This window comes from Limulus polyphemus, unplaced genomic scaffold (assembly GCF_000517525.1).
Source record: "Limulus polyphemus unplaced genomic scaffold, Limulus_polyphemus-2.1.2 Scaffold390, whole genome shotgun sequence".
NCBI lineage: Eukaryota > Metazoa > Arthropoda > Merostomata > Xiphosura > Limulidae > Limulus > Limulus polyphemus.
In genome coordinates, this window is record NW_013666000.1 from 567,263 (window position 1) to 579,185 (window position 11,923).

Genomic DNA, 11,923 nt, shown 5'->3' on the forward strand with positions numbered 1-11,923 from the left:
AAGGTAATAATTAAGTAATGGAGGAAATATATCGTTGAACATATTCTTAATTGTTTAATCATTGCAGTAGGCTTGCGTCCGTGTTTTTAAGAATGGTTGTTTTGTATTAGCCTTCAGTTGTTAATAAATTAACACATTTTAATTTTGAAGTAGTAAGTTTTCTGTTAATTAGTACTAATTTTATGCAATTGATATAGTCTCACTCATTGGGCAGCTAGTTTTTTTATTTGAATAAAATATTTTTTTTCGTAGTACTGAAACATTTTTCTATCCTTTATAATGTTACGTCTCCGTTCGTCAGTTAATTTTCCGAAAATTCGTTCCGACGAAACTTTAGCGACACAAGTCCTTTCTTAAATAAAACTGGTTTATTCTTTCCGAATACAACTTTACGATACACTTAATTTCAACAGTCGCTCTATAACAAACGCTATAATTCTCAAAGAACGTCTCACGTGCCCAACAATATTCTTTCTGTCAGCATACATTCAATTACTCAACCAAACTGTCGCTTCGTGGCTGGTCTTATATATACAAGACTACACTATATCTATAAGGATCACGAGATTTAATAACAGTTTTCCGGGCCAGGTTTTTAGCATAAGATTTTATAAGTTCTTTAAGGCAATAAACAAACATTACTGTTAAAAATATATAATGATGTACATGTTTTTTACAGACGCAATGCAGTTGTAAAATATTATTAGCAACGACCCGCAAAACATTTGCAGTAGTTTTCATGCCCTTCACTTGAATTTTCGTTCTTCTATCATTTTCACGCACGCCATTTAAGCTACGCTTTCTCGAAGGCATTGTGTGTTAAATCGATCGATAAAGTCTGGTCAATTTGAAAAAGCTTATTTAATAAAACTTCACGTAATGTAAACAGTAAAATATAATAATGGTATTTATAAGTGTACAGAGTATGAAACAGTTAAATAAGCGTTCAAAGTATGGCAGGGTTTTACGAGTTGAAACAAAGAAAGTTACAAAAACGAAAAATAAAACCCGTACTAAACAAAAAAGTAGTTAAATGGTGTTAATAGAAGTCTGAGAAGCGAACTGAAGCTATATTATTGCAAATTAAAGTAAAAGTAAAGTTGTACTGAAAGCATACTTGACTAAATATGCAGAAACGTCTGAATGTGTGTTCACAAAGTGATAACCAAATGGTTTTGAACGAAATGTGTAATTTAGACATGAGAAAGTCCATAGAAATTGAATTTAGTGTAATGTTCTTTTTTTAGAAAATTACATACGGGTTAAATGTTGTTTGTGTTAAATACTTTGTAAAACAAAAACTAAAGTTGAAATCGAAGCCAGTCGTCATGTAATGAAAATGACATTGTGCCATCGTGTAGCATACTGGTTGCAATAAAAAAGTTTGACTAAACAAAAATCAGGTAAGGTGATTCTAAATGGAAAAGCCAATATACAATCCGACTTCTCGAACGAAGACCTTTCTAATGATATAAGATTTGTAGCATTTGATAGAGAAATTTGCGGACAGGCAAAAAACAAATGGAAGCGTGTGGTTTATATAAATTACAACAGTATTTGTCTTCTTGGTATCCTATTGTCCTAATTTGGTTATTCTATTGACATAATTGCCGTTTAATAAGGGTTTGTTTGTTTATAATTAAGCACAAAGCTATACAATGGGCTATCTATGCTCTGCCCACTACGGATATTAAAAGATTAAAAGAAACATTAGCCATAAAGAACTTAGCACCTAAACTAAACAAGAAATCCAACACTGGTGAACTGATATCAAAAGTGTGAGAAGAGAGAAAAAAATTACATGTTTGAAATAATCTTGTGTTAGTTATGTAAAAAAAAATGACTCCCTTTTTAAAATTTCTCTACATTATTATTGACAGGATTTTTCAAATGGTTATATACAAGCTACACTTGCTATTGCGTATATTTGTAGCATTAAACTAATTCAGCCAAGAAATAAAATGGTAATAATTTGAGCAAGTAATTTTTCAATGCAAGCAGTCCAAAATGAAAATTCGATACTTTTTTAATACATTTCAAAAAGACCTTTTGGTAAAAGACGAATATGGCGCAATGGTGCTGCCCTCTGTGGCTATAAAAGTTAGATTTAATATGCGGCAACTTGTATCTCTGTGTCAAAGCCTATGCTGTAGAGTGTTGGGAACCATACGCATTGAGTGTAAGTTTTACTATTATTTATCTGCAAAGTTGTTCTTGTTTTATGAAAATAATTTTTTAGAATATGTAACTTTGATAGGTCAAATAGCAATATGTCTGTTTGTAAGTTTATTTTGTTATTATTGCACAGGGAATTATTCTGCACACCAGTAATGCATCACTGCGACTGTGTTTATCGCTATCAGTGACATTGGTTGACCTTCACTTTGAAAGTTTGACTAGAGAATACCGGAGGCTCGTAGTTTGTGACTTAGTTCAAATAATCCTGATCTACAATTTAAATTATAGTGAAACAGATACAAGAAAATTTTCTTGTGTTTTCATAGAAGCATGTCAATTATCATGCATAATTTTAACACCCTTCGAAACGGGTTTTAAAAGTTAAAAAGGACTGATAGCAAATTTGCAATAGTAGTATAAAATTAAAAAATCGATATTTCTATTCCAAAATACTTTACGCAAGAATTAAGTGACAAATTTAGCTTTAAAATGTCAAGTTAAAAGATAAGGTAATCTTATAAATCAACGCCTCATGTATGCTTAAAATTAAAAATGGAACTCTATAATCAGTATTATTATTATTATTAATTTTTATCATAATCTTTGATTTTGTGGACGTGTTATTAAAGTAAACTTGAAGCAAGTAAGTATTACTATTATTAAACTTAAGCATATTACTCAGTATTAAACCTAGTACTAGTAGAAGATTGGCCAAAATTTGTATGTAAAGTTCAACCAAAGAATTTTCAACAGAATAAGCGGTATGATTATGACTGAGTATTTTAATCTTTTTTATGAGAACTAGGTTTATTAATATTATAAGGGATTACTGGTACATTTGTAAAATTTAAGTTTCCTATTAATTAATAAAAACAAAGTAACTGCATATTGAAAAACTAATTGTATATGTACATTTTCTTTAAATGATTTATTAACTGCTTTTAAGTTCAGTTAAAAATTAATTTGCTTGCAGTTACAGCTATTAGTACATGTCTTCATTGCTGTATGTTTCTAATAGTTATTGCCCTGTGCAAATCAATGTAATTTGAATGTAAAGTTTTAAAAGCAGTGCAGGATTTTTGTGTGAAATTAATAAGTGTTTATATTTACCTTTGTTGGTGATGTCTAATTTGCCCTATAATAATTAAGAATAAAGGGGTCCGGCTGTTGGTCCATTGAGGCTGTTTCATCCACTTTAAAAATAAATCAAATCCACACCTGATGATTTAAGAATTTTTAATTTAATGCATCTGCCACATCTGTAATCAATCCATTCCATGGCTAACTACCCTGTCAGAAAAGTAAGTGTTTAAGCTAAAGATGACTTCTACTCTGTCAAAATGTATCTTTGTCCCCTTGTCCTACCATTCTCACTATTAAATAAGAAAAACAACGATGCATAGATACTATCAATTCCCTTAACAATCTTGAACACATCAATTAGATCCCTTCCAAACTCTTTATTATTATTATTGAGAAAACTATTCCAGAGATCTTTACCTGTTCTTGTATGACAATCTACCCTAGGTATTGTCCTATTAGTCTTCCATTGAACCATTTCTAATTATTCAATGTCCTTCTTAAGGTAAAGAGCCCCAAATTGAAAACAGTACTATAGATAAGGTTTAATCAGTGAATTATGCAATGAAATAACCTCTTTAGACTTGTATTCAGTATTTCTTTAAGAAAAACATAAGATCTTCTTTGCCCTACCACTAGCAACAGTATACTGCTTGGATGACTTGAGACTAATCAACTAAAAATTAAGATCCATTGTTAAGGATATACCCCTGAAAATTGGACTTGTAACTTAGATTATTATAATTAGCATGCACTATCTTGCATTTATTATAATTTAAAAACCACCTAACAGAATTTTCTTAACTTATCAGATGATCTAAATCCTTTTATAAAACACCAGCATCTTCCTAACAACCAACAACACTAAAAATCCTATTATCATTAGCATATTTAAACAATTTATTGAACAGTTAATAATGCTTGGAGACGGCTTGAATGGGTAATGACGAAACACTTTAATATAGGTTTAACATAACAGCAAATATACAAGGTTTTGTCATCATCAGGTACCTTGTTGAAATGTTGTACATTTGCTATTATGTTAAACTTGTATTAGTTTTTCTTCATTACATTCAAGCCGTCTCAAAGCATTATTAGTCTCAAAGTGGGTTCATCATCATCGATTTATTGAACTTTTCTTTATCTGTCATTGATGCAAGTAAAAAAAAGTGCCAATACTGATCCCTGAGGTATCTTGCTTGTAACACTTTGAACTCCATTTATAACAACCTGCTTTATTCCCTCCATCCATTTTTCAAGAAAATAAACTAAATTCTTCACCTAATAAATATTTTTTAAAGCCTTCTATGTGGCACCTAGTCAAATGCTTTTTGAAAATCCAGATACAATAAATCCAACCTGTACTGTCATCTACATAAGCAGTAACTTCTTCAAAGAGTGTCAAAATATTTGCAAGACAAGACTTGCCCTTTAGTGAACCCATGTTGACTATCTAACAGTTTTAAACATTGTTAAATGATTTTGCAAAACATCTTTTATCAGATTTTTAAAACCTTTTCCTATCACTGATATAAGACTAATAGGCCTATAATTACCTTGATAATTTTTATCACCTCCCTTAAAAAGAGGAGTAATATTAATGTACATCCAATCCTGTGATAAGTGAAATAATCCTTATTTACTGTGAATCATGAATGAAATTAAAAACAACTTTTATAAAAATGTTTCACTGTATTGATGTTTTGCTTCCATTTTTATATTATTGCAACAGAATCTTTTGACCCTCTTCAAGAGTAGTTACATAACGGGGAGATTGAAAGCAAGTTTTAATAAAGAGAAAATTAAAAAATCTGGATGCAAGATATCTGCATAGTGTACACAAGTTTTCTGTTAATTTACTTTTTGCGAGGGTTTAATATCAAAGCAAAAATTTAAAAACATACCATGTATGTATAAATTACATCATAATTACCAAAGTGAGATAATGGCACATTTGCATCAAGATTGTGTGTGTTCTTGCTAAATATGTAAATGGAGAATTTTATTTTATTATATACTGTATAAATATTATCAAGGGTATCTTTGCCAAAATGTTTGTCATTAAGATGTCTTGTTTCTTTTTTTTTTAGAATTTTATGCCACAACCATGCCTATCAGCAAAATCTATGCTCGTCAAATCTTTGACAGTCGTGGAAATCCAACTGTAGAAGTTGATCTTACTACTGATAAGGGTATGCTTATTTAAAACCATCTTTGTATCATGGTCTAAGTTTGACATTTTAATTCTACTCCGCTATATGCTTTGTAAGTGAATTTTTTTTTTTTAAGAACTTCATTATGCTTTTCAGTACTTGTTAACCAGATTGTGTATGAAAAACTAGTCTTCAGAGCTGTAAAAAATACAGTAATTGTTTTTGTAAGTGAATGACATCAATAGTGCAACACTTGCTTTCTTATGGCACTTTTTATGGATGTCTTACATTCTACACTCTATAATAGAGTAGTTTCTGTATAGAAGGGAGTCTTGTGATGTTCTTCTGAAGCATTGAGGATGATATTTAATTGAAACCACTTGACAGACAATTTCTCTGATCTACAGGCTTGTTTCGAGCTGCAGTGCCAAGTGGAGCATCCACTGGAATTTATGAAGCTCTTGAACTTCGGGATGGGGATAAAACTTCATATCATGGTAAAAGTGTCAGGAAGGCAATTGACAATGTAAATAATACAATTGCTCCAGCTCTACTGGCTAAGGTGAGACCACATTTGTAATGGAGGGTTGATTAACTGTTGGTAATGAAATATTAATGTCAGAGAAGATAAATGACAAAAAAATGTTTTTAAAAAAAACTATCTATAGAAAGTTAATTTAGTTTAGAAAAAAATATGCAGTGGAGTAAGGGATTATGTCAAAAGTAAAACTTCTAGATAGTCTAGAATATCTAATACATAAGTAATTAATTAATGAAATAGAGGTAACAGTTGGAAGGAAATGGTTTCTATTTATCCTCTAGTTTGAAAGAGAGGAAAGTCAAACAAGCGTTATGGATGCTAGTATTAGTTAGTTTTCTGTATTTTATCATAGTATGTATAAATATTTCAGGTAATTTATTAAACAATAAAAAGCTGATTAAGAAATATTTCATAATCATGTGGTCTTGAGAGCAGGGTAACTAGACACTTAAATCTTTTACTTCTGAAAATTTGAAAGCTTTAGAAATTTTCAGACAGAAGAACTTGGGCTTCTTGTAGTAACAACACAACCTTGTTACAGATACAAGACATCTCAAAACTTGTGTTTTAATGTTCTTTTATTATTTATTGAAGATAGCATTATTAATTTGGGAAAGTAATTGTTTATAGGTTAAATGTAAAATTAATACCAATTTGACAGCCTTGTGTTTAAAGGAAAAGTTAATTGCTGTGCATAATGCTTTTAGTTATAAAATTGTCTGTTAAAAGAGGTTAAATGGCCACATTTTTCATTTGTACCTTAAATAATGAGTGAAATACTAATTTTTCTCTACTATAGTTTGTTTTAAGTGAAGAATATCAACAATAAAATGTAAACTGTAAATTTCCTTCACTTTCACAAGAATAATAAGAGTTATGGAAGTATAGATATATTTCTTTCTTTTTTTCTGTTTCTAGAACTTTGAACCAACCCAGCAGGTAGAAATTGATGAATTTTTGTTATCACTGGATGGAACTGAAAACAAAGGTAAAAATACTTTCCGAGTCTTTCATAACTGATTTTTGTAAAATCTTGTGTAGTGTTAAGAAGTGTTTGTTTAATTTTGTTTCAGTGATAGGCAGATTAATTATTCAAAGGAAGAATACTGAGAGATTGGACACCTTGTCACTGTAACATCTAAAAGTCTGAGCTTGCATTTCCATGTGCTTTGTTTTAAGTACATAACAGGAGATTTGTGTACACTACCTTTTTAATATATAAACAAAAATTTAATTTAAATATATTGACTTGCATATTCTTAAGAAAATTGTACTAGTAAAGCATCCATAAATACTGTTTAGTGAATTATAGCCCCATGAATACATAGAAATAGCAGGAATGGCAAAGGAAGGTAATTAAATAAGTTTCAAGATTCAGAGTTTTTATTGTTATTCCTTTGTCTGGGAATAGGACAAAAAAGTCACCTTGAACTAGGCCTTGGCATATTTGTCAGTTGCTAGACAAAATTAACATACAAGTTGTGTGAAAAGTAATGCTATAAGGTGTAAAGTGATGGTTTAGCTTTTGTTACTATAAATATTCCCACGTGTCTGTCTTTAATGTAGGCAAGCTTGGAGCCAATTCTATTTTGGGAGTGTCCCTGGCTGTCTGTAAGGCAGGAGCAGCCCAGAAGGTATTCAACTTTTCTTATAACCACTTTAGTTAAAAAGAATCCATGATTATCAGTTTTGCTATTATTAGTACTGACAAAGGTAGGAATGTCTTTTATTGATACTTAATCTCTGTACTAATGGATATATTAGACTTAGTAGTAATGCTTAACCCACTAAGAGTTTTATGTTTACAGTTACCAAAAAGTTTGGTTAAATGTATTAAATATTTACTTAAGCTTTAAAAATGAGTGTTATTATTCTTTTAGCAAAAATACTTAAACTTTTGTTTTCATTAAAAAAAAATGCTTTAAAATATAAAATTAGCAAAGCTTTAAGTTTATTCATCCTTCACTATCTTCAAGTCTCTGTTGCTATGATAGTCATTCTTATTGATGCTATTTTCTGAGTGAATTAATAGTTAGAATTTGGTTGGTCACTAATTCAAAGCTATTTGGGTTTATGGATTGTATTGGAATGGCTTTGCAGAAACTTGCAAATAATCAACCAGAAAAAAGTTTTAACTTAACATTCCATCAAGTATGTTTTTAAAGTAAAGTTTATTTCTAAATATGAAATGTTTGCTTCCCAGGGTATTCCACTGTATCGTCACATCTCTGATTTGGCTGGGAATAGTGATGTAATCTTGCCAGTCCCTGCTTTCAATGTGATCAATGGTGGAAGCCATGCTGGAAACAAGTTGGCTATGCAGGAGTTCATGATCCTTCCTACTGGTGCTAGTTCTTTCACAGAAGCCATGAAAATAGGCAGTGAGGTTTATCATCACTTGAAAAATGTCATCAAGAAAAGGCAAGTTATTTCAATGTTTTCTCATTCTGTGTATTAAAAAAAATGGGGAGAGAAACTTAAAAACAATACTATGTAATTTTGGATTAAAAATGTAGTATTTAAGGATTTCTAAAAGTTGTTTACAATTTGAAATTAGATTGGTCAAAAATATGTGCTAATGTCGAAATAAAATTTCGCAATCTAGTCTTGCTTAAATACCTACTTCACCAATGTTATTTTTCATTTTTGAGTGAACAATTCTAAACCATGGTTTCAGATGTTTAGTAGCTTGTTTTTGTAAGTTTAAGTATTATTGTTTGAAAATTAATTTTCATATACTGATCATTTTGAAAAGATATAATATTTGTATATTATATAAAAGAAATATAAATACTGAAACTGAAGGTTTAACTGTTGGGCATAGATTTGGTCTTCAAGCCACTGCTGTTGGTGATGAGGGAGGCTTTGCTCCAGACATCCAGAACAACAAGGAGGCTCTAGAACTAATTAAAGAAGCCATTGATATTGCTGGCTACACTGGTAGGATTGATATTGGCATGGATGTGGCTGCTTCAGAGTTCTACAAAGAAGGCAAGTATGATTTGGACTTCAAGAACCCCAACTCTGATCCTGCCCAGTGGCTTACACCTGATGCTCTTGCTTCTATGTACCAAGAATTCATCAAGGATTATCCAATTGTATCAATTGAAGATCCTTTTGACCAAGATGACTGGGATGCTTGGTCCTCTTTTCAGGCTGCTGTAGAAATTCAGGTTGTTGGGTAATAATTCCTTATTTACTTGATTGTAAATGGTGATCGTTTCAAATCACTGAGTTAATATTTTCCAAACCTCATATACAGAAGTTGGGTATCCATTTAATTTATGGGGTGTCTTGATGTAATACTATTAAAAAATTTATAACAAGCACTTATTGTGTGTTTCATACTTTAAGAATCTCTAATTTCTGAAGTTGTTTTAAATCTTAAACTTGTACATTGTTACCCATCTAAATAATCCTTAATACGATAACTGTACCTCAGTTTTAAGTTTGGGTAACATTCAGTTGCTGTGGCTCGTATAGTACACTTCAAATGATAACTGGTTACTGTAACATTAACATGTGCTGTCTGACTTTCAGTGATGACCTGACAGTGACCAACCCAAAAAGAATCCAGCAAGCAGTGGATAAGAAATCCTGTAACTGTCTGCTACTGAAAGTTAACCAGATTGGAAGTGTAACTGAGGCTATTAAGGCGTAAGTGTAATAATTTCGTAATACTGGGAACATGATCATTGTATAACAAGTCTGAAGTGCAGTATATGAAACATTGCTATGGTGTAACTTGAGCCATCAAAGTACAGCATGGGAGAACCTGAGGCTGAAGTCATTAATATGCAAGAACAATATTTTAATATATAAAGTTCAAGTGTTATGTAACTAACACTGACAAGATATGGATACTGTAGGCTATAAAAGCACTAATACTTTGAAGTTTTGTTTACAGAATCTTGCAAATAAATTTAAAGTACAGACCATTAATTTTGAAGCTATTAAATATTATAAGTATATTTGAAAAGGTCATTTTGCATCGCTTGGGTGCATAATATATTTGGCTACTTTAGAACGAGAATAGAATTTTTAAATAACTTGAGTGCTTTAGTGAGTATGTCAATTTTATATAGTGAAAAGGTATTATTTATTAGCAATTGGGGAATAATTGCCGTGCAGTTTTAAATTTATAAATTAATGATCCTAGAAATGCTAAAAGTAACAAAATACCTTTTTTGAAGTTGCCTAATTTGTAAAACAATTGTTTTTATTAAACCAAACTTCTTTTTTTTCCTATTGTAGAAATGTCTGTGTGTGTACACAAGTTAACTAATCACAGTATACAGTGGTAGTTACGTAAATTCTGAAATTGTATTCTTTGTGTACCTATGTTAAACACTTATTTAAATGTGGTATTCTTGAAGTTAGTGTTAAATTGATAAGAGACCCATTTTCTTTAAGTAATTATTTTTGAAGCCAATATTCCATGTTTCAAAATTGTCATTATTAAATGCCAGAAAAACATTTTTTATATTCAATTTCAGACATCAGCTAGCTAAATGTAACAACTGGGGAACAATGGTAAGCCATCGTAGTGGTGAGACCGAAGATACAACTATTGCTGATCTGGTGGTTGGGCTCTGTACAGGTCAGATTAAAACGGGTGCTCCTTGCCGATCAGAACGACTTGCCAAGTATAACCAAATCTTAAGAATTGAGGAAGAACTTGGTTCTAAGGCAAAGTATGCTGGAAAGAACTTTCGCCACCCCAACTAGATGACATATGATGGTGTTAAGTTGCTCATGGTGGAAGTGCAGTGTGCTTTTATTGGTCTTGCTTATTGTTATTCCAGAAACATTTGCATTTATAAAACATAGTGTTTTAATTCAAGCCTAGTTTAGCTATAAAAATTTGTTATAGAATATGTTAATGAAAAAAAAACAACTGTAATACCATATTAAAAAGAAAATATAATTAGAATAAATGTTTATTGTGGCTAATTTGCTTCTGTAAGTAGAAGCATATTCTCAATATGTAGTGGACTGTTCATCCATAACCTAAATTATTACTTTTTACTGTTGTGTTTTCTAGTCAACATTCATGAACTGCCAATAGCCAGTTTGGGTGAATGGAATCTACCCGGTGATTATTAAGTTGTATTTTAATTTTCCTTTTTTTTTTTTTTTATCTTATTTTGCTATTTACAACAGAAGTAATTCCTAAATGTTTAGTTTTAATCTTTCTGTAATTATTTTCAATATTTAAGGGTAATATTTTTCAAAATCCATAATTTTTAATTTTCAAGAATCTTCTAAAGATCTTAATTATCTTGGGGAATCTGAATAAGTGTTTTCATTTGAAAATCAAATTTTCTTATTCATTTGATATTAAACTGATATGTGTAAATATGTTTTATAATTAATACTATTTTCATAGTTTATTTTATTCACTAAATCATTGAAAGCCACACTAATAATGTATAACATGCTGCTAATGATCTCTGCTGTTTTTTTGTATTATCTGATATATTGTGTATTTTTGTTCAGAATTGTGATAAAACTCCACTTGTTGCAGGTTTGGGCTGTCCTATAATAAAATTTTGCTTTTTCCAGTAGAATTACAAAGGTTTTTTTGTTGTTTTTTTTATTTCAAAGCATAACATTACTTAATCTTGTTTGTTGACCATTGAACTTAAGAAAATATATTTAAAAACTTGTCTAGTTTTATAAAACAAACTATTGTTGATCTTTTGGAATTTCAGATTTCCACTAACTGAAACATCATATTTTATAAATAAACATATTAAAATAAAAATGCATGTCTGATAGAATAAGTTAATATTAGAAATAATCAAACTACATTTTCAAATATTGACATTTGAAGTAACATACTTTCAGATTTATATACAAAACGGTGTTTCAAATGGAAAAATGTCGGAGAGGCATTGCTTAAAAATTGGGTTAAAGAGTTTATAATGTCAGTTTTGTAATATTAAAAAATCCTTTAAATGTAAATACA

General features: G+C 30.3%; 1 protein-coding gene across 1 annotated transcript; it reads left to right on the forward strand.

Annotated features, from left to right (window-relative positions):
- Positions 1–2,087: 2,087 nt before the first annotated feature.
- Positions 2,088–11,522, forward strand: LOC106457911 (alpha-enolase). The gene is made up of 9 exons (XM_013917357.1): positions 2,088–2,179; positions 5,349–5,450; positions 5,819–5,973; positions 6,871–6,940; positions 7,519–7,586; positions 8,156–8,373; positions 8,777–9,133; positions 9,493–9,609; positions 10,449–11,522. The coding sequence occupies exons 2-9, from the start codon at positions 5,366–5,368 to the stop codon at positions 10,678–10,680; spliced, it is 1,302 nt and encodes a 433-aa protein (XP_013772811.1). The 5' UTR covers positions 2,088–2,179; positions 5,349–5,365; the 3' UTR covers positions 10,681–11,522.
- The last annotated feature ends 401 nt before the right edge of the window (positions 11,523–11,923 follow it).

Excerpts from the sequence above, each read along its gene's own strand:
- LOC106457911 (XM_013917357.1), top strand. The coding sequence starts at position 5,366 with ATGCCTATCAGCAAAATCTATGCTCGTCAAATCTTTGACAGTCGTGGA. Across the intron at positions 6,941-7,518 it reads GGATGGAACTGAAAACAAAG|GCAAGCTTGGAGCCAATTCT; the intron begins GTAAAAATACTT and ends TCTTTAATGTAG. Across the intron at positions 9,134-9,492 it reads GTAGAAATTCAGGTTGTTGG|TGATGACCTGACAGTGACCA; the intron begins GTAATAATTCCT and ends TCTGACTTTCAG.